The sequence below is a fragment of the Falco cherrug genome, chromosome 10 (genome assembly GCF_023634085.1).
Source record: "Falco cherrug isolate bFalChe1 chromosome 10, bFalChe1.pri, whole genome shotgun sequence".
Lineage (NCBI taxonomy): Eukaryota > Metazoa > Chordata > Aves > Falconiformes > Falconidae > Falco > Falco cherrug.
The window spans coordinates 19,683,429-19,706,079 of NC_073706.1; the positions used below are offsets into that span (position 1 = coordinate 19,683,429).

Consider the following 22,651-nt stretch of genomic DNA (forward strand, 5'->3'; position numbering starts at 1 on the left):
CCCCCGGCCCCCCCAGACCCCCGCAGCGGGCGCGCGGTGCCTTCCCCTCCCTCCTGTCCTCCGCTTTCCGATTTTCCTTTACTCGGTATTTTGGCTCCTGCTTTAAAAGCTCTACACCTCCACCCCCTACCCCCGTTTTTTCCTCCTACCACTTTCTTTTTCTCTTAATTTTTCCTTCTCCCCCCTTCTCCCCCCCTTCTCCCCCCCTTCTCCCTTCTCCCTCTTCTCCCCCCTTCTCTCCTTTTCCTTCCTTACCCCCCCTTTTCCCTTTTCCCCCCTATTCTCCCTTTCCCCCTTTTTTTCCCTCCCCCCTCGTTCCCTCCCTCTTTTTCCCTTTCCCCTCGGAACTGCCACCTTCCTTCCTAGAACGGGGCTCAGGCCGGAGGTTTCGGGGCTCAGCCTGGAGGTTTACGGGGCTCAGCCTGGCGTTACGGGGTGCACTCTGTGGTGCCAGGCTGAATCACCGCCCCGGGTCGCCATTGTCGTTGTCCCCAGGCAGGCCCAGCCGCAGATCCCTCCTTAGGGCAAGACGTTAATTAACAGGTGGGACGGTGCCTCTTTTTCTGTGCCGTGGGGCACTTTTAGTGTAAAATAATCCCTGTCAGCAGGTTACGCAAGGTGTTTTGCAAAAACAACGGCAGAGCAGGCAGAGCATCCTCACCGCTGCCGCCTTCCTGCCTGAGAGGACCTGGGGCTGCTCTCCGGGTGAGGCAGCTGTGACCCACAGCTTTCCTGGCGACAGGAATCTTTTCTTGTGACCATTTTGCCTTAGTAAGTGGAAGGCTTATTAATTCTTTCTGTAGAGCCCTGGCTGAGCCTAAGCAAATTTAATATACAAGTTGTTCAAGCGTTTTAGGGTACAGACTGCACTCCCTGAGGTACAGCGTGCTGTTGGATGATCACATCTTGGGACAGGAGCATGCTCCTTACACAGGCAACGGGAACGGAGGTCAGAGTGGAGGAACATACACCACTTTACACCAGTGAGCATCACTCCATGCTGCCTTTGCACTAAGGCATGCTATAGGCTTCCTCCATTTCAGCCTGCTCTCGTCGCTGCACAAGGACTTACCCTGTTCATCAGTCTTTTCCTGTGATGTGGGGTGACGAGAGTCAGAAATGAAAGGAATGTTTTCCCAAGACTTGCTAGTTTTATTTAGTTTGGTTTAAAATAGACCTCTGACAAAGATAATAACAAGCGTCAGCAAGACATTGCATTAAGGTGGACCTGAAGCTCATTGCTTGTGATGTGGAAAAAGTTCACCATAACGCTTTCTGTGCTGAGTTCTTTGAATTTGGGGATTTTAATCCTGTAGGCATATCTGCATAGCACCTTGGATGCTTTAACCTTTGTAACGCTAAGGGTGCTCCCCCTGTAGCCTGTCCTTCCCTTGTAACCGCACACCTGGACCCTGCTTCCTGGCCCTTTTCTGTGGTATCAATCATAGGTTCACAGAATGGTTTGGGTTGGAAAGGACCTTAAAGGTCATCCAGTTCCAGGGGCAGGGACACTTGGCACCAGCCCAGGCTGCTCCCAGCCCCGTCCAGCCTGGCCCTGAGCACTGCCAGGGATGGGGCACCCACAGCTGCTCTGGGCAGCCTGGGCCAGTGTCTCACAGGAAATAATTTCTTCCTAAAATCTAATCGAAATCTTCCCTCTTTCAGCTTAAAACCATCCCCCCTTGTCCTATCGCTACAGGCCCTCATAAAAAGTCTGTCTCCATCTTTCTTACCAGCCCCCTTTAAGTACTGAAAGGTGGCTATAAGATTTTCCTGGAGACCAGGTACCCAGTGCCCTCACCCTCTGTGCCCTGCGGGTGCATTCTAATGTGCTTTTCTGGCTGTTGTGTCTGGTTTCTCCTAAAAACTGATTACCATGGGTAAGTGAAACATCCTTTCTTACCCCTTTTTTTTATCCTTTACCTTGTAGCTTTTAGTTTATAACTTTAGAGCCTACTGGATAATACAGTAGATAAATAATTTACATCCTCAATGAATATTTCTTGCATGTTACAGGTGCATGGAGCGTGCAATTCCTGCCCCTCATCACGTGTGCCCCAGTCAGTGCTGGCATCATCTTGGGCGGGACCAACCAGTAATGAGATGAAGTGAGTTTTGATGAAAACTGTATTGTTACTGTTGGAAAACTGCTCTGTGGGCTCCCTGCTCCACTGGAGAGGGTGTCGAGAAGAGGACAGTTGTCTGGAAGACCCCATTGCTGCTTTTTGTGGCTGGTCACTGGGATGATGGTTTTCTGTCTCTCTTTTTTTCTCTTTCTTTTTCTCTCCTTGTTTTCATTGTGGTTTTTGTTGTTTTTATTGTTTGGGTGTTTGGGGATTTGTTTGCAAAGAAGATTGCAAAGCTGAAGACTGTAGAGATGTCCAAGAAGATGGAGAGGGCCCCTGGGCACACAGAGGAAGGAATAAGAAAACATACTACGATTTATTATTTTAGGATGCATTTCCTCAAGCTTCACTAATGATAGTTTACTGTTAGAAAGTCGGGGGGGATCCACTGCAAAGCCAGATCTTTTGAAAAGAAAATAATTTGCAGATTCATGACATATTTCTAGTTGTTCAGTGTGCCAGCTGAAGGTTGTGTCCTCTGCATCCACAACCAGATTCAAAGCCATGGCTTCTTTTGACTTGTAGAGATAAAGATACGGATTATTGGTAACTCACAGTATTATCTGATGGTCAGAGTCCGTCAGGTGACTGCTCCACAAAAGGAATGTGTTCGTGTTACTGAAATTGGTGATTATTTTGTATACAACAAGCTTTATCAGTCAGTCCATGGAAGTTCCTACCTCAGAGCTGACGGCTTTAAGCAGCAGAGAATCTGGCTACGTATGCACACACCAGGCGTGAGTGGGGTGTTTGCCTGAGCAACCCCTCCCCCCCAAGAAACGAGCTGCTGAGGAGGTGGGTACATTTCAGAATCGGCTCTGGTACCTGTTAGATGGACATGGATGTAAAGTCAGCACACAGAGCTGCTCATCTGGCTGCTTCACCCAGGGAATTGTGTGAGGGCTTCAGGACAGTCACTAAGGGGTGCCTAGCAAAAAACCCACCCCAGCGCCATCATCCCCTTGCAGCGCAGCCTGTAACGCTGCCGAGGCTTTCTGTGGGCTTGCTCCAGGTTTTGTTTGGCTCCTGGGGCACAAACCAGCCACGGGAGGAGAACAGACTCTTGCTGTGGCCAAGTAGGTGAAAGGCTGCATGTGTTGCACGGTGTTGCTTTAACAGCACAAAGAGCTTGTGTAAGGGATGCACAAGCCCCGAGTTGAAACGGGTAGTCATGAGATTGGGCGGGAGAAAGGTGAGTAGCGCGACAGGGAAGAAACCATGGAAAAGGGGAGATGGAGACATGCAAAGCAGGGGAGTTTTTCTGGAGGCACAGGTAGAAGGGGTAGGCCTGCTCTTCAGGGTAACGTAGAAATACAGAAGCTAATGAGCTTATGTGAAGGGCATTAAAGTGAAGGGCATCTTGCTGGGTTAGCCTGGAATGGGGAAAAAGCAGGGCAAATCCGTACTTCAGGTATCCTTAAGCTTGCCATGCATTGATTTGCTAATGTAAAAGAAACTGAGACCCCAAGGAAAGCGTTTTAAAAATGTAGCAGAAATCACAATTTTTGTGCTTGTCATCTTATGCCTTTTTTTAGTTTTATGTAGAAGTTGGTAAGATCAGACAAGGTGCTTTTAATCTGCCTTTTAGAAGGGGTCAGAGTCTCCATTACCACCTTGGGGGTGCCTTTGCCAGCAGCACCCAGCCTGGCACCATCACTGCAGCTGTGCAGCGGTCCTCATGGATGTGGGGAAAGTCCTCCTTTCTCCCCAGTTTCAAGAGCACAAGCTCCATCACTGGTCACCTGGTGAGGCCAGATGGCTCTGTGGCATGCAGTGGGAAAAGGAGGTGGCAGGAGTGAGCAAGGGGTGCACTGGAGGGACATGCAGCAGGCATGTGTAGGGGAAAAAGGGGTTGAGCTAAGGCAGAAAGTGGGAATTGAGGATAATGGGAGAAAAAATAGTGAAGATCAGGTTTATCTGCATCTTTAGACTTTTAGCTTTTAGTTAGACTTTTGGACTTCTAGTTGCTCTGCCAAGGAAAAATACATGTAAGGAGAGAAAGGACGCTAGGCTTTCCTCCCTCGCACTAGAAGGAAAGGGTGAGGAGCTCTGAACTTGGGTTGAGATGGGTGAATAATCAGTTCAGACACAGTGGGAGACAACTAAATGACATTCTGACCAGGCTGCAGAAAGAGGGGCTGGAGCATGGAGCCTGAGGTGAGGGAACCCAGCGGCTAGGTAGGGATGCTGTTGCAGCATCACTTTAAGAACAAACCCAAACTTCTCCTCTTTCCCTTAAGACAGACACAAACTCTTCCTTCTTTCTGTCTCACCCCTGAAACAAGTTCCTAGTGCTTGAGAAGCTATCAGTGAGGGGCTCTGAGGAGGAAACACCCACCACCATATAGAATAGATGTGTGCATGAAGGGTGATGTAGTTCTGTGTGTCATCAAGATATAAGATTCTGCACCAGAGGAAGCTGATTCAAGCAGAAAGACACCAGATGCTGAAGCAAGGAGCAGTAATTTATCCAAAGGTGAGCAATAACCACTGTGTATTTCACTGTGCGAACAGCAGGTCCTTGGCTTGGGCTTTCAGGATGGAGTGTTCTTCCCTCAAAGGAAGAAAAAACCCAATAATCAGTGAGGATACTGTGTTTCTTTAAAAGAAAAAATTGCACTTTCTTTGAGTGTCTTGAAACTTACGTGTACCCACAAGGAAAACTCCATTTGCCTTTTTTCAAGAGAAGCGAAAGATCTTTTTGCTCCTGTTAATATTTAAACATGGGATCCCAGGCTACAAGAAAATATCTCAACCTTATTTCTATCTGGAAAGTAGCTTGGGAATAGTGCTTCCATTTCCAAAATGATTTAGGTGTCTTAAACTATGTTGTTCTTAGGTCAATATGAAGCCCTCGAAAAGGTTGGCTTGTTAATAATAGTGTTTCTGAGTGACAGTGCCCCCAGCTCCGAGTTTAAATGTCCCTCACTAATACATCCAACTGCTATTGTCTCCCCGTGCCCTTCTGTTCTTCTGCCAGCCACCAGGAAAGTTTTTTAAAAGCAGATCTTTATACAGCACTTTGTACAACAGGGCTGTGACCAAGTTTTTTAGGTAGTAAAATACGAAATGAATAAATAAAAATTAGAAAGCGGGGCAATAGTGTTTCATATCAAAACTAATGGGCTCTTTACCACCTCTGGAGTCCTGCTGTGCTTCCACATCAGTCCTGGTAGAGCCATTTTATTGTCATCTGGGTCCCTGAGATTCCTTCATGGACAAAGTAGTGTTGGTGTAAGTCTAGTTGTTAACTTGGATGTTCAGTTACAGTTGCACGAAGACTGGGGATGTGGGACTTTCAGGATGAAACATGGGTATAGACTATGCAATGTTAAAGTGTAAGGAACTCCCCCCAAAAAGATTTCCAGTGTTGTTTAACATGTTCTGAGTCTATCTGCAATTTTTCAGGATATAGAAGAAAAAAATAATCAGGAAATTACTTATTTATGGAATGGAAGTACCCCTGTGGAGAGGAAATACCAGAACCAATTGATTTTTAGTCTAGGAGAGACCTGTAAAACAAAACCCAATAAATATTTCCTAAGTCAAAACCAGACAAAACTTCTAAGGCTCAAAATTTTAATAGTTAAGCAGAATATATACTAAGAATATTAATGTGTTATCTTCAAGTCAAGGCTACATGCTTTTCTGAAGCACATTTTAATCAAATGCTACTTACCGTGGTAAATAAATTATTCTGCTTCTTATCATATAGAACATTAGACCATTATAAGCTCCCTGACCCTTAAAACTCTGTGAAAATAAAGAAGCATGAATCTATTAGAGTCATCGTTACATCTTCTTTACATTTCCATTGAGTAAAACTTTAATCAGAAAAATGTTTTTTGAAAAACATAGTTTCGCTATATTTTTTTTCAGATATTCTGAGTATTGGCCATTTTGCTTCCTTTGCTCTGTTACACAGCTCATGATTGTGTGCTACTAGAGCTGACTAATTAATTGATATATCGAAAATGAAGGCAAAATGCTATCAAAGATGCATTTGATATTTTTTTACTGGGACATGTTCTAGCATCTCGAGTTGGTGGCACTTTTTCTAGTCACGGGAGAGCGGCTGAGGGCTGACTAACTTTGCAACCAACCAACCAACAGAAATTGCCATTGTGCTGCTCGTGCTGGCACGGATTGCACATTCTGCAGCGGATCTCGGGTTGGCTGTGTGGGATTATCAGGGTCGGGGCACGAACTGGTCTGGATACCGAGGAAGCAGAGTATACAATCACACTTGTTTAGTGCAGAAAGCAGACATGGCCAAGGACCTGTCAGGATGAGAATCAGGAGAGAAATGCTCTGTTCTTAATGCTGCCTTGTCAGTATAATCGAATTTGCAATAGTTTGTAAAGAGAAGCCCATCCTACTGACGTTCTCCTGTTATCATCAGATTCTTTCCTTTTCTCTTTACTCAGATACTGCTTTCAAATGTGAAAAACTCTAACCAGTTACTGCCTTCCACCCTCATTTGCTAATTTTAATTGGCATCTTCTGGAGGACAAAAGGTATGCTTGTTTCTATCTCAGTGACCCCATTCCTTATGTATAGTGATTTCTGGTTGCTTTTCCTGGCACGGTGTAGGCTTTTCCCAAATCACAATCTTCCTCCGGTACTCCACACTGTAATATATTCATCCGTCCCCTCTGTCATGTATAATTTTTGCACCTGAATTTTAAGCCAGTTGTTGGGGCACAGTAACAGAGCAAATACTCCAGGAAATCAATATGGGCTGAAGAAACACTGTTTACATGCAAACCCAAGAATTTATTGTTGGTATAAAGCATTAGCAACCCAAACAAATAGTTCCAGGGCAATACAAACTCATTTAGTCCAAATTATTCGACTCTTACAGCTCATTCCCAAATAATGCAACAGCTGACAAGAATAAATGAAATATTTCTACTATCTACCCCTTTTTCTGGTGTTAGGCTAACCCTCCCAATGCACGTGTGGTTCCTATGCCTGGTGCAATTGGTGTTACAGCGAGCTGCCAAGAGTTTCAAGCTCTTACATGCGAGGAGTATGATGCTAAAATGGGTGGTTACCTCCTGCGTTTGCTTCATCAGTGTAGCTGTTTTAATTGCACTGGTGACAGCCCGCATCTTGTAAATCTTCATGCCACAATTCCCATGCTCCCTGCTTCTGAAGTTTTTCTTAGGCTGAACAAAAGCCAAGAACTGATTCTTCTTTTAGGCATTGGTATTTTAAACTTTTTCGGCATTTGTTAGTTTTCCTCTAAAATTGCCTATTTTCTGTGGGTTCAGACTTTACCATCCATTATTCTAACTCATTTTCCCATGCTTCAAGAAGGTAAAATAAAGGCTGCCATCCTTTCAGTCCATCTCTTTTTCCTTATATTACTGGTTTGGGCACCAGATGCCCAGGCACTTAGTGACGCCTCATCACCCAGGTCACTTATGTATTTTAAAGTACGTTAAAGCCTAATCATGGCAGTGACATGAGGAGTTTTAATATATTTTCCCTGACTTTTGGTGATCCCCAGTCATCTAGGATGCTAAGGATGAATTGCAGCCAGCTCAGAAGACCAAATCCAAGACCATCCCTTATCTCCCCTTGGTTTTTCGGTGTCCTTGATAGCCTAGGAAGGTGGGTCACACCTAGATCATGACGGTAAGGAGGGATGGAGATGGGAGTAGTGGAGGTCAAACAAGGAGTCGGAACACTGAGAAGAAGAAATGCTGCTGGAAGAGCAGAGTGGCCAGGTCTGGGTTTACCTAGTGAGTCATCTTTCAGCAAAGACTGACTGTTAATGCTACCAGTGGCAGCGGGATGCAGGATGCTAGCGAGTGTGTAACAGCAGCTGCTTTTCCCTTCCAGTCTTTATTCCAAAGACCTCATTCTTGCCTCTGTGAGACCTGCCAAGATCCTGAGTATGGCAAGTGCAGGAGAACCAACCAGTCTTGACAACCAGCACCTTGTAAGAGGCCATGAAATCCTTCATTGGTTAGACCTGGATGATTCATGGTGTCTTGCCTTGGACTGAATCACCTACTAAGGGGAAAAGAAACAGAGCCACAGATTTTGTGCCAGAAGAAGCTTTGAAGGTAATTCCAAGGACTGTTGTATAAATTGTCTGGGAAAATCTGTTAATAAGATGTTAACATCCCTTATAGCTTCTGGTCCTGCTGAAATCAGAGGCAGCATATGAGGGGAACAAGGCTGCAGTTCATCAAGCTCAGTGGGCCATTTTGGCTGTTGTGAAGTTCCCTTAAAACAAGTTTCCAAAGCTTTAACTTGTGTAGGAAGCTAGACTTTTTTTTTTTTTTTTTTAATGTTGTGTATAGAACAAAGAAAACTGACCAGTGCTCCCCTGTATTTGTGATGAAAAGTCAAACTGAAAATATCAACTAAATTTAGGGCAATTATTCTTTTGTGCAATAGATAATCAGAAAAAATAGGAATTGAAATAATTACTCAATGATTCTGAACATAATGGATAAATTTTAAAAGATGCTAAGCATTGATTAATATCTTTTATGGTTATGTTTGTGAGATGGTCAGCAGTCAATATACAGAGCAACTTAATTTTTACTAAGATTGGGAGAGAACCTTTTCTTTCATGGGTGACGGCAAATGTGTGGAAGGAGGAATGCCTTAGCTGTGGCCTTGCTAAAGGGAGGGAAATAAAAAATGTTCGATCCAGTGTTTTGCGGGCATAGAATTCCAAGCTTGAAAGACGTGATGTAGCAGTCGGGTGATGTTCAGAACAAGAAGGGATGCAGTCTGGTGGTTCTTTGTTTCTATGGTTACATTCAACTAGAATTGCTGTAACTAGGTCAGATTGGAAGGTGTGAATCAAAACAAAGACATTCAGAATCGGTAATGAGAGTTCAGGGAGAAGGCTGTTGTGATTAGGGAAAGCCAGAAGGGAACTGAATGCGGAGAGAGGCATTTTAATGTATGTTTGTAATGTGTATGGTTGAAGTCCCCCAGAGGTGGATCTCTCTATTTTAGCATCATTTGCTCCTCTAGCATTACTCAGTGGTCTGTTGTATGAAGACTCAGCTGCAGACCATGGTCAGGCAGGCATATGGTGTGATATACCTGTGGTGCCACCTGTCCCCCCGCCAGCTGCGTCCCCAGCCCAGCGTGGCCACAGGAACAGAAGCGGCAGCTGAATGGGAGATGCAGGACAGGTGGAAGAGTGGGAGGGATTTGCTGGAAAGGGGAAACAAAACCAAGGGCAAGGAAGATAAGGCAACCTCAGCCCAGAAGGAAGGAGAAATGTGTTGCAAAAGCAGCCTAAGAAAAGCAACTTGAGCGTGACTTGACTGCAGCGCCTGCACATCGTTCCCCTGTGATGGCTCAGGTTCGTGGCTTTTCTGCTTGCTCCACATCCTCTGTCTGGTTCATGATACAATTTTCCAGGCTGTGCTTTGCCTGGCGTGTGCCATTGCCCACTAAGCCTGTGTCCTTCCCAGCCAGCACGTCACCCAGCGCCAGCCACTCGGTATTTTGATCCTTTCTCACACTTCTTACGTCCTTATGTGGGACTTTGCATTTGCTTATCTTAAACTACTTGATGTTCTTGTCAGCCTGCCCATCTTTCTTGCCCTTCAGCACACCGGCTGTTTTCCCCAGCGCGATACAATCGACGAATCTATAAAAAAGTGCATTTGTCCCATTTGCCTGGTTGGAAGTGAAGGCATTTAACTAAGCCCTGGCGCCAGCACCGACACCTTCAGGAATGCACCTTGCAAGCGGCTACTTTCCGAGCAAGCCCAGACGAAGAGGTCTATAGGGTGCCCTCGGCTACGTTCCACATGTCACCCTCTGCCTGCGGCGGCACCACCAGCACACAGCAGCCAGAGGCGCCAGGAAGCTGCCTGTTGCGGGGGGGGGGGGGAGGCTCCTCGTCTGCTGTGACCCACACCCGCGGTGCGGTGCGGAGCTGCCCGCGGTCCCGCTCGCAGCGCGTCCCGCAAGGGGGCGGGCGCAAGACGACCGGGGCCCAATGGGCGTGGGGGAACTGCGGGGAGGCGGGGCTTGAGGGCGCGGGGAGGGCGCGGCGGGGGGACGCGGGCGCTGCGCTGGGGTCCGGCCGACGGGACCCGAGCCGAGCCGAGCCGAGCCGAGCCATGGCGGACCCCGCGGCGGGCCGGGCGCTGCGGCGCTTCACCTGGGAGGAGATCGGGCAGCGCAGCGGGCAGGGGCCGGAGCAGCAGGAGCGCTGGCTGGTGATCGAGAGGAAGGTGTACGACATCAGCCGCTTCTACCGGAGGCACCCGGGGGGCGCCCGGGTCATCAGCCACTACGCCGGGCAGGACGCCACGGTGAGTGGGGGAGCATCCCCCGGGCATCCCGGGGAGGGATGGAGAAGGGATGCTGGGGGCAGGCGTGGGGGGCACCCGGGGCCGGGGGGGGGATGCCGGGCTGTGCTTCCCCGTGGGCAGCGGCCCCACGGGGCGCAGGCTGCTCCTGCGGGACTGTGCTTACGAGGGGATGTTGCTGAAGGAATAGCTGAAATGTGCGCAAATAGGGCGTTTGACTCCGGGCATCAGTTTGGGAGGAAAGCCACTGGTTTTTGCTCACGCACAGTAAATAAGAGCACTCGGCTCAGCCACCTGCAGCCGCCGGCAGCCCCGGACAGCAGCCGAGGTGTGTGCTCACTGGTGTGCGCAGGTCGAGCTTGTGTTCACAGGTGGATGAACACATTCAGCCTCCTCTACCTTTAAAAACCTGCCACAGCGTTTCCAAGAGCTGGCACTAGTACAAAATAACGCTGAAGGCCTATTAAAAAAAATACATTATTCCTGTCTGAATGTCAGTGACTGTTGCAAAGCACGGTGAGCATTGTTCGAATCGGCAGCACGGTGCGGGGTGTTTTTGTTGCTGTATTTCCTTCCTTTGCCTGCTACGGCTTTCACAAAAGAAAATGCATTTCTCCAAATGCAAATGTTCATACCCGAGGGCAGGTGTGGGATGTGAAGCTGCCCCTGGAGTGGTTTCGGTGGGTTACGTTTCAGTCCAGTTTTGCTCCCTGACCAGAAAGGATGAAACTTGGTATCTAGCACTTTCCTTCATCGTATGCATATAATTTAAAAACAAGGATAATAGGTGGATGTGCACATAATTCATGAGGTGGGGATGCACACATGCATTGTTAAAGCCCCAGCAGAACGGGGTCGGTTGCAGCGGCCAGCACACAGGGCCAAGCACGGTTGGCTGCTCCGCTTGCAGCCAGCTGCATTCTTCAGGCGTTATCATCTGTGTCACTGCTGGGTGCAGCCGAACTGCTGACCGCTCAGGAACCCGAGCCAAGTCAGTTCCAGTTTTTCCAATAGTTTTGTCCTGGAAATGAAAAGAATCAGGCTTCTCAAAAGCAGGGGGGGCCGGCGGGGGGGGGGGGGGGGGGGCGGGGAGTAAAGAAAGAACACTTTTAGTTTGCTGAATGCCACTGGAGTGTTTAGATTTCTAGAAGGTGCAATCAGTGGTCCCGTAACCTTCCATTAGGATTGCACCGCCAGGTTTTACAGCCTCCGTGGAAAGGATTGGTCTAAAAATGTGGTACCATCCTCCTCTGATCTGCTCACACACTCCTCCCCATTTTTTTTTTCCTCTTCCTGCACATTCCCCTCTCCTCTTTCCCTGTGTTATTCACATGAGCCTGAACAGAGGGGATGCTACATCTGAAGTAAACCAGGGCTGACCCAGAGCTGGCAACATCAGCGGGTTTTTTACCCCCCTGTCTTGATTAGAAGTCTTTTGAAAGGACAGTTATTTTAAAAGGACAGTTTATTTTAAAAGCATGCAATAATAACCTAGTAATTATAGTGCTGCACGTGCATGGTGCAGGAGGCTTACAGACTGACACACAGTGGGCAAATACTGCCTCAGAAAAGAAAAAGCATCCTCAGGCTGAGGGAGATTATAAAATATGTGCTAGCTTGGACATGGGGAGAGAAACAGGGAAAAGGAGGTAAATGGGAGGAGATCTTCAGTAGGAAGTAGTTGTCAAATGGCCAAGTATGCTCATGGCATTTGTAATCTAAATGTAGTGATAGAGTATATAGTGACGACAATCACTAGGGAGTTTTTCACCTGGTTGCCATGGAGATTGGCTTTACATTTAAATGATAGAAGTAACTGATTTGCCTAACAGGGATCTTTTGAATGGTAAGGATGAAAAAGACCTTTTCATGGAACTCTTCAGAAACGTGGAGGGGAACCAGATGGGGAACAGGAGGCAAGCAGCAAGAAAAAAACTTTTCTAGGAAGATGTGGCAGGGCGGGCATTGGAAATTGCCAAGGAAACATGTTTGGAATGAGATGGGGCTTCTGAGAGATTGGTGTGAGTCACCAGAAGCTGCCGTCACCTATCTGTGTCCTGCTTGTCCGATTATTTTTCCCAGTTCAGCTAACTGATTGAGTTTTTGTGGCAATATCTTGCTCTTCTCCCTAGTCAGACCTTCATTTCAGCGTATGACACCTGAAGAAAAATAAAGTGGAAGCTAAAGACAAGATAGAGACATAAGAGTATGTGGTTGAGATCATATTCTTGAGGTTTGACAGGATATGAAATTCTCAGGTTCAGAAGTAAGAGGGGAGTGAGCCCATACTTCTTAGTGGCATGTGCTTAACAACATCCAGAAAATGACACAGAGAATTTGGCTTCAAATGATCATTGACGGTGTGAAGAAAGCAGAAGGATTTGTGGCAGTAAAATCTGGCTGAGCCAGCTCCTTTAGCTGGGTTGCTTTCTGCTGAGTCCAGGATATCATGAAATATATTTCTTTTGCTGCCACCTGAACGGTTGGTTTTCTTCATTCTGTTCCTGTATCTGCATTTCAGGATCCTTTCATAGCATTTCATCTGGACAAGACGCTAGTAAGAAAGCACATGAGCCCACTCCTGATTGGAGAATTGGCACCAGATCAACCCAGCGTTGAGCCCAGCAAAAATGTAAGTATCTTAAAAACTTGATATTTGGGTTGAAATTGTGCTGTTTAACTTCTACTGGCAGCCAGAATTCCCTGTGCATAAAATGATAGTATCTCCTGGAGTCACTGTGTTGATCTGGAGCTTCCCCTTTGCTCCGTGTCATTATTAGTTGCCTTAGTGAAGGTTTGTCTCCAGATGACCCTCAGCTTTTCCCCATGGTCACAGTAGCTCCTTGAGAGGGGGAAGTGAGCTCCTCTTTGAGGTCCTGAGGCACCTTCAGACCCTCAGATGCTTTTGGGTCTCCCCACAGAAAAAGCTGGTAGAAGATTTCCGTGAACTCCGTGCAAACGTCGAGAAGATGGGGCTTCTTAACCCCAACCGCACCTTTTTCATCTTGCATCTCTGTCACATCTTGGTGTTGGATGTTGCAGCTTGGCTCACCATCTGGTATTTTGGAGCATCCACAGTGCCTTTCCTCTTCTCTGCAGTGCTTCTAGGCACTGTCCAGGTAAGCAACTGGGCAAAAAGAAGCCCCAGAGACGAAAAACCAGCCTTTTGAGGCTTAAGTGCTCGTTGCCTTAAGCACAGGAGAAAGTGTATGTTCGTGGACTTCCCAAAATCCTGCTTCTCCCTGGGTTCCACCGAAGGGGCAAAATCCCAGTGCCATGACATGCTCCTTGGGTAGAGCAGGCTTTGCCCTGCTTTTTCCTTCCCATAGACGGTCAAAGCCCTCCTTATTCCCAGACTTCTTCGTACAATGAAAGCCGCGCTGTGCTGCTGAGGTCCCTGGTGCCAGAACTCCAAGGCACTGTGCAGGGGCCAAGCCACCGTGTTCCCATGGGAACTTGCAGCGGGTTAGAGGAGAGGGCAGAGCAGCTCTCAAAGCCCCAGCTATTTCTTCTGTGGCCAGCTGATCTCCTTGGAATTACAAGTACTTGGAGGAGGCAGCAGCTCGCTGTTCCTTAAAGGAGACTTTGTTGCCAATTTCAGTGCAGTTCTGTAAGAGAATAAATGCCGTTTCTGAGCGTCGTGACTTTTTTTTTTTCCATGATTTTTTTCCTTCCTCGTGAAAACAACTATCCAGGACTAAAAGTCATTTAGGGAAAGTCTGGACTGCGGTGATACATAGTAAAAGAGAAGTGTTTGGGTTCCTAGTAGTGGAGCTGCTCCCGCTATCCAGGGGGATGCTGTAAGGAGCATGGGAGTGGGAGAAAAGAAAGCCCTTTTCAGATGCAGAGCATCCTGACTCTTCCCCCAGCAGCACTGTTGTTTGGTTTTGTTTTGTTTGTGTTTTTTTAATTCCAGGCCCAGGCTGGCTGGCTGCAGCATGATTTTGGACACCTTTCAGTCTTTAGCAAGCCCAAATGGAACCACTGGGTGCACAAGTTTGTGATCGGCCATCTGAAGGTGGGCGTTCAGTGCTGAGAGGGACTGCTAGAGCCTTGCCCGGGACACTCTGCAGTCAAACCCACTCTCAGTACAAGAAGAAAGCGAATGCAAAGAACTACTGGGGAGGGAGGACTAAGGGCAGAAGATACAACTTCTTTATGGCACTCTCTTCTCATACCTTCCTGCAGGGAGCACCAGCCAGCTGGTGGAATCACCTCCACTTCCAACACCACGCTAAACCCAACTGCTTCCGAAAGGACCCTGACGTTAGCATGCACCCTTTATTTTTTGCTTTGGGAAAAACACTCTCTGTAGAGGTGAGACCTGATGAAGGCTGGGAAGTTACAGCGTTAGGATTCAAATCTGAAAAGCTGCAGAAAGCTTGGAGACTAGTGACCAGTTAGTTCGGTCAATGAGCTGTCCCTGATTCAGGAATTCAGAGAAGGTGCAGCTTGCCATTAACGGCCTTTGAAAAACAAAAAGAAAAAAGACCCTGGCACTTGACTGGCTTTCATAAACTTAATGTTGCACCTGTTTTTTTTATGTTTTTTGCCCTAGTACAATATTGCTATGGGTTGAAATTTTCCAGATTTATTCTGAAGGTGAAAAAACCCCACCAAAACTGCTTCTGTAAAATGAGAAGTACCTCCAGAAAATGGTAGGGGTTGACCTGCTGTTTTATGCAGTGCTGCTTTGCCTTCCACAAGTCCCTAATATTCCTTAGTAATACTTCAATACTCCTCAGATTTTCATATTCTTAAAATTTCAAAACAAGTTATTTTTGCTGTGCTTTAAAATCAGAATGAAATATTTGTCATGACTACGAGTTTGTATTTCTCTGATGAGAGACTTGCAGTTGTATGAAGGTAAGATTGCAAGTTGTTCTCTTTACCAAGCCCAGCTTGGCTAATTATAGTGTTTTGGGAAATGAAGCAGCGGAAGACAAGCAGGGGCCATCTGGAACTTTTACAGCCACTGTTCAAAGAAGCTATTTCAGTGGTCTCAGTCTGACCGTGGGTGCCAGGCTGGTCACGTCTGGAGTCCAGCTCTGTTTCTGGCACGACTCTGCAGTCAATTGAATGGCTTTAGCATTTGCTGGTCCTTTAAAAAATAAGTTATGTATAGTCATAGTGTCACCAGGCTTAAATGCTCAGTTTTGCATTGCAGTTAAGGGAGGGCTGCTATTCGGAATTGGTTTGGACACGTACAGGGATATATAAGTTCCTCAAGGAAGTCAGTGACGTGATCTGTTGTTTATACAGTGAACACTGAAAAATTTAGAGTCTCAGAGAGAGGAGAATTTATTCACCCCTATTCCTCTGGCCACAGTTTAATGTCTGGATGCTCGTTTCTCTGCTTTGGAGACCACTTGCACGTAGGTGGGAGTTCTACACACTGTCATCATTATTCCTGGTACCGCAGTTTTTCTCTGAAGCCCTGTTGGCAGCAGAGGGTCAGTGCCGCCGCTGCTTCCCATGCGTTGCTCGGCTGTGCCCTCTGCAGGGACAGAGCCTCCAGCCCACATCACTGTGGTGCAAGGGACTGTCCGGGCGCTTGGGCATCCCAGGCAGCGATGAAAATTTGTAGTAGCAGCCACAGACTGAATTTCCAGGGGATGGTGAAGCCAGCGGCATGGTGGATGCTGGCGTGGTTTGACAGGACATCTCTTTCAAAGCTTAGAAGGTATCTTAGGTATGCATTCCTTGGGAAGCGCAGGTAGGAGTGTATACGCAGATGTCTTTAGCTGTCTTCACGGCCTGAGCAATTTGCTTATTTTAACAGCTTGGTGTACAAAAGAAGAAATTCATGCCTTACAACCACCAGCACAAGTACTTCTTCATCAGTGAGTAACCCTCCCCTTTCGCAGTCCCACGGACAGCACTCACCCACCCCCTGCCCTTTCCAGCCCATCTCACTGGGATAACAGGGACAGTTCATGTCTCTGCAATCTATTTCTCTGCTCTAGTCGGGCCCCCAGCGCTGGTGCCTCTTTACTTCCAGTGGTACATATTCTACTTCGTGATACAGCGGAAACAGTGGGTGGTAAGTCAGCTCCGCGTTGCCGATGGGGATTTACTCTTTTAGGGATCCATTTCAGCACAAGAAATTACTGGGAGGGTCTCTGAGCTGCATATCTCTGTGGCCAGCTGTGTGGGTGTAGCATCTGGGAAATAACGTGTGCTGGGGGAGAGAGGGTACCTTCCACAAAGCCCACCCACCCCAGAAGATCTGTGCAGGGCTGGGTGACAGAGGATGTTCTCTGATGCTCTGGCTCAGCCCAGGGTGTGTGTCGGGAAGCATTCCTGCTGCAGAGCTGGTCTTCATCCAGAACTTGTCCTGCAGGTAGCCCAAGAGCCTGGCTGAAGGCAGAAGTGGTCCTTCTGGCCACTCTTTTTTGTTTTCCCCAAGTCCATACGATAAAAACCTGTGGCACAGAAAAAGGGGAAAAGTAGCAGAAAATGGGTGTGGGGTGGGTGGGGTTGGAGGAGGGGTCAGTATGCCTCTGGTTTGCAAAATGATATATTAAAAATCAAGTGGCTTTCCTGTAGTCTGAGACTGAATCCTCATGGTTCAGTGTGGAGTAGGGGATGTGTGGTTAGGGATCAGAGTTAGGAGGATAGTTTGTTAGGGGAAGATCTAGGCCCTTGAGGAACAGCATGGTTTTTAGAAACTTTAGAAAAAAATGCAAAAAATCTGTCTTTTCTCTGAGGTGTGGGGGTTGGAGGCAAGGCACCTTGCTGTTTTTGTCTTGCTTGGGAAGTAGGATGGTCAGGAGAAAATGTGAGGGAAATAAGAGACTGCAAGAAATGTGAAAAGGAGTAAAAAAGGAGACGGAGGTAAACCAGAGCTCTTTACTCTTTTAATTGGCTAGGGGTTTGGGTTTCTCACGGCTTGCCTTCTCTTCAGATTCAGAGGAAAATGTGATGCTTTAGAGCGTGTCCTCTGAGGTGTTTGCCCTGTGCTGGGCTTGTAAGACCAGGATAATTTCCGAGCACAGGAACGGCTGGGGGGTGGCCGTGTGTCAGGTCGCTTTGTGATGGGGCTGGCAGGAAAAATCTATCGGTAGAAGATTCTGGGGAGGGGTTAAAGGGAGTGCCACATAGAGTGGATGGTAAATTCAGAAGCCAGTAATTCTTCCTCTTAATGAAGTTTTATCTGTTCCCTGTGCTACAGGACCTGGCCTGGATGCTGAGCTTCTACATCCGATTCTTTCTCACCTACTTGCCCTTGCTGGGGGTGAAGGGTATCCTGGGGCTTCATCTGTTAGTCAGGTATCATCCAGCTTATAATTCCTCCGTTTTCTTTGTCCAGTTTGTATCTATCCTTTGTGTCAGCTTTTCTTCAGCCTCCTGGTTATCTTCCTCATCAGCTCCCAATCTTTCCGTCTCCTTGTGCCTGCCAGCCTGGCAGAGGCTGTGGTCTGTCTTTAGAAGGTTGGAGGTGTGTGTAGGGCTGATCTGCTGATGGGATCTTTGGGGTTCCTGGGGTTCATTCGGCCAAGCACCAACTGGCTTGTGTGTGTGCAAGTGTGTTGTACTGACTTGCTACGGCATAGGTGTGAGATCAGTGACAGTTCTGTGTGTGTTTGTGTGCACAGGTTTATAGAGAGTATCTGGTTTGTCTGGGTTACGCAAATGAATCACATCCCGATGCACATCGATTATGATAAGAATCTGGACTGGTTCTCTACTCAGGTAAGAGCTTCTTTCCAGAGACCTGTGACTTCGAAGGTGAGAAGCTGTAGTTCTGGGTATGTAATGCCCCAGAGAGCTGGTGACAGAAGCGATGGGAACCGAGAGAGGAAAGCATAAGCAGCTTGTCCTCACCGTGTGCCGTGAGTGCAAAGAAAGAAGCTGCAGAAGCGGGCTGGAGGCTGCACTTGCTGAGCACAGATGCCTCAAGGAAAATCATTAGAGATGCCACAGTGCTCTTCAGATGGAGAGCTTTCCGTGCTTGGAGGATGCAGAGCTCCCTTGTGTACTCTGTTTTATTTCAGTTATGAAGCCATTACAGCTTTTTTTTAAGTAAGAGAGGTGAAAGTCATGGTTGTTACGGCTTGTCTCACTGGGAAAATCAAGTCTGTTCTAAACTGCATCCCTAACAATCGTGTATCACAGCGTGGCCATCTCCTGTTGACTGGAGGTAGCTCTTGGAGTTGCTGTCAGCCAGAAGGCAGGTGGTGATAAGGAACATGTACCTGATTACTGTTGTGTTTGGCACATGTAAAAGAAGGAACATTCCTAAAACAGCACTTAAATGTTACTGTTTTTTCTCTCAGCTCCAGGCGACCTGTAATGTTCATCAGTCCTTATTCAACGACTGGTTTAGTGGACATCTGAACTTCCAAATCGAGCACCAGTGAGTTGGAGGATGGGTTGGGGATGTAGGGGAGTTTCAAGGAGTGCTAGTTACACTAGGTCTGAATTGCCTGCAAGGTCCCTCTCTCTCTCAGCTAATGCAGGAACAAAAGATAACGTGGGGGAATTTTGTGCTTTTTATATGGGGATGGAGTGGGGACTGCAAGTGATGGGTCAGAAAATCTCTGGAGCACTGGTGAGCACCAATACCACTGTAGATATGAGCAGCCAGGCGCGGGAGTGAGAATTACCAGCCTCCTGGTTAGTACAGCCGCTGAGTGACGTGACATGAGAGGGACCACTGCAGAGCAGTAATGGCTATGGGCACAAGGGGAGGCTGAGGCACCCCCAAGCTTAGGCACAGAAGAGGGGAGGAATTCTGTGGGGTGATGACGGATGCCACTGAATCACCGTGTTCTTTTCCCACAGCCTTTTTCCTACAATGCCTCGCCACAACTACTGGAAGGTGGCCCCTTTGGTGAAGTCCCTGTGTGCCAAACACGGCATTGAGTACCAGTGCAAGCCGTTGCTCACCGCCTTTGCGGACATAGTGCAGTATGTATCTACCTGCTGCGTTCCCTGTGCAAAGGGGTTTCCAGTATTGTGGAGTGGACAAGTGAGGGACATGGGAAAGGGAACTTGGATCACAGAAGTTCTGTGAAGAGCTGTAGATAGTACGGGTGGCTGTGAAAGGGATTGGGAAACTGTTCAGCTGTGGCGCTGGTTTCAGTGGCAGCAGACAGAAGGTGTCAGCAGGAATGACCTAACAGAGAGCTGCTTTTCCTGAGCTCCGAAGGGTTCAGAGGTCAGTAGGATGCCAGGTCTGGCACCTCAGTCCTCAAGTGTGCTCCAGGTCAAAGAGGTGTTTTCATAAAGATGAGTTTGAACTGTTATTCATTCTTTTTTATTCCTTTCTTCCCCTTCTTGCCCCGCAGATGTTTCTTATTCCATTGAAAAGTCACGTGGCATTCTTGCACTTGCTGCTTTCATTTTCATTCTAATTAAGTTGTTTGCTTTAGCCTTCCAGTCTTTGTCTGATGTAGTGCTAGTGGTTTGGTTCTTCATCTTTCCGAGGAGCTGTAGTCTGCATAGCCTTGCCTCTGAAGATCTCAGAGCAACTGGATCCAGCTGGAGATGTCCCTGCTCATTGCAGGGCTGGAATAGGTGGCCTTTAAAGGTCCCTTCCAACCCAAAACCTTCCATGATTCTATGATTTCTTTTGCTTAATGTATAGACGGGGATTCTTCCCACAGGGCTCTGTTCCCTGGACACTGTATTTCATTACCTTGTTTCTAAGGAAATGTGGTTCTCTCTTGGCAGCTCTTTGAAGGATTCAGGGGAGCTCTGGCTCGATGCCTATCTGCATAAATAAGAAGCGGTGGATCCTTGCAGAGGAGCTCCCCAGCCCTTGTTGCCTCCTGTGGTGGTCACCATGAAGCACAGAGGAGGGAGAGCTGGTTGAGCCAGAGGTGGGGAGGCGATGCCACTGAATTCCATTGATGAATGTGATTATATGATTTTTTTAAAAAGATGTGTTCTTAATTCTTCTTGTGCTTCTTTCATTCCTCTTCTCTGGTGCTGAGTTACAGGGAAAAGCTGAATGGAGGTGGTTATGTTCCACAAAGCTGGAAGCAGCTTTGGGACCGGGAACAGATTTCTTTCTGTCTGCTGGTAGTTGCTTTGCTGAATGTATAGGAGGGAAGTTTCTGATCTAACATAGGCTTTTGTGAGGTGGCTCTCATTCTGAACGTGGTAAGAAAAATGAGACAGTATGAAATCAAAGAACACGGGAGTTAGTGAAGTGTGGAAGCCATAAGGAATTGTGTAGTACAGTATTTTCAGATACCTGTAGGTAATTACAGTGGCAATAGACATGCCCAAAGCAAGGGGCAGTGGGAAGTACATGAGAGCCAAAACCAATTTGTACATGTGTGGGTGAGGTGGAGAGGGTGCAGGTAGCAGTTCTGGAGGAATGAGCATGAGGAAAAAGATCTAATTAGAGCCCTAATTCAGGTAGAGAAACAGGAAGGTGGAGGTTATTCCGCAGGCGTGTGGATGTGAGAGCTCTGCGTGCCATGTCTGTGGGAACGCTGAGAGCCTCTGGGTTATTTGCCCATCGGGAACCTCCCATGGAGTCTCTGCCAGCAGTCTCCATGGTGCCAGTCTTCCCAGTGTTACTGAACCCATAACTGGAAGTCAGAAGAGACAGAAATACGGCATGTCCATACCCAGGATCCCTACAAGGGTGCCCAGGGAAGCAGGAGGGTAGTCACTCAGTGGTCACCTGGAGCTTCACTCTTTTTTTTGAACCTCTGAGTGGTTTGTTAAATGGAGAGAACTCATGACTTCTGGCCTACGGAGCACGAGGTGTTCCTGTCTTAAGTGCAGGCAAATTTAATGAAGTAGAAGTGTTACGAGCTGGGGGCTGTTTCAATGCCTTTGCCTTTTCGGTTGGCAGATGTCAGTGGGCTGCACAGCCGTCGGCACATGTCAGCCAATATATTGCTGATGTTTATTGCATGATGTGCCTTCAAAATGCACCCCACGAGGGCACGTGCTGTGCCATTTGTTGGAACGTGAATGAGCCTCACTGCCTTTCCTGGTGTCTTTTCATTTACTACGCCAACATTGCAGATGCCAAGCTAGGATATAGCACCTGGCATCGCACTAATGGAGACAGCTCCATCACCCTGGTACCTCAGTGACAGGGGGCTTAGTCTCCAGAAGGGGTGGGTTGATTTTGAGGGAAATACGGTGCTTTTTCTGGTCAACATCCCAAAAGAGGATGGCTGGTGAGGGAATGGAAGAAATGCATCTTCCCATGCTAAGAGTGTTGTTAAGCACAGAATAATATTGTAATGGAAAAAATAAAATAATCGTTAAATCATTGATACCTGTTGATAAACATCATAAAAAGTGGGCCTTAGTTACTGTTTTACCTTGTTTTTCCTGCTCCTTTTCTCTCCCTCTTGTTATTAGAACTGTTGGTGGAGGAATGTCCAATAATAAAATGCCTTATCTTATCAATTATTGCTGTTATCAGAGTAAAATATGTCTGCACAAGAGCCTACACTCGCTAAAATGTAGAGCAAATGCCTGTCCACGGCTGCAGAGAACTGTCATAAACCTCAGCGCTTGTGTTTTGTAGGAAGGGAATCAGCTCACGTGAAGTGTGTGATATAAAAAATAAATTTAACCCTAACAAAACAAAACCATACACCAGTTCTTCCTCTGGAATGAGGAGGAAAGGAAAAAAAAAGATGTACCCCTGGATTCTGGAAGCTGCCTTGCTTTCTGCCTAGGAAGGTACGTGTGTTTGGTGAAATGAAGAGCTGTAAGGACTTAAATTCAACAGGCAAACAGCTCTCAGATGGAACTTCAGTGGCACTGCCAGAAGTTCTCTCTGACCTTGCAGTGGTCCCGCTGAGCCGCAAAGGCCAGAATCCTTGTTTAGACTAGTCAGGAGAGCTATGGAGCATCTCTGCTCCGTAAGGAGCTCCAGTCCCCGGCCTCCAGGCTGGGCAATTCGTATATATGAAGCAAGCTGGGCAAGTGGAGAGCTGCTTCAGCTAGGCAAGAGAAAACACTGAAGACAAGGAAGTCTTCAAAAATTCTCTAGAGACGTCCATCTCCCTAACTCAGGTTTCACTACTCTCAGTTTTGTCCATTGGGTAAAACTGCACAGACTGTGCTGGTGGCGAGGATGCTTCCATCTCACGTTCTGGCTATAGCTGTCGGGTTTGAGAGTAAAGGTCACTCCTCCCCTCTTTCCGTGGCTTGGTGAACCTTTAATTCGGACATGCAAGTAGAATGGTTTCAACAGACAAGAAGGGTACTTTGCCTCTTTTGTCAGGGCAGGGTTTT

General features: G+C 47.3%; 1 protein-coding gene and 1 long non-coding RNA gene across 6 annotated transcripts; both read left to right on the top strand.

Moving 5' to 3' along the window:
- Nucleotides 1-351: 351 nt before the first annotated feature.
- LOC129737008 (uncharacterized) lies at nucleotides 352-9,970 on the top strand. 5 transcript variants are annotated; one of them, XR_008734306.1, is made up of 4 exons: nucleotides 352-4,602; nucleotides 6,554-6,643; nucleotides 7,642-7,745; nucleotides 7,977-8,690. It is a non-coding gene; the product is annotated as an uncharacterized LOC129737008 (long non-coding RNA). The 5 variants fall into 5 exon arrangements; XR_008734307.1 differs by lacking the exon at nucleotides 7,642-7,745 and having other exon boundaries at nucleotides 354-771; nucleotides 849-4,602; XR_008734309.1 differs by lacking the exon at nucleotides 7,642-7,745 and having other exon boundaries at nucleotides 358-2,108; nucleotides 2,777-4,602.
- A 197-nt stretch (nucleotides 9,971-10,167) lies between these two features.
- Nucleotides 10,168-21,817, top strand: FADS1 (fatty acid desaturase 1). Its single transcript, XM_055722909.1, has 12 exons — nucleotides 10,168-10,432; nucleotides 12,951-13,061; nucleotides 13,351-13,548; nucleotides 14,346-14,447; nucleotides 14,618-14,746; nucleotides 16,212-16,272; nucleotides 16,396-16,472; nucleotides 17,604-17,701; nucleotides 18,028-18,124; nucleotides 18,709-18,788; nucleotides 19,217-19,342; nucleotides 20,108-21,817. Exons 1-12 carry the CDS (start codon nucleotides 10,238-10,240, stop codon nucleotides 20,157-20,159), a joined length of 1,326 nt encoding a protein of 441 aa, XP_055578884.1. The 5' UTR covers nucleotides 10,168-10,237; the 3' UTR covers nucleotides 20,160-21,817.
- The last annotated feature ends 834 nt before the right edge of the window (nucleotides 21,818-22,651 follow it).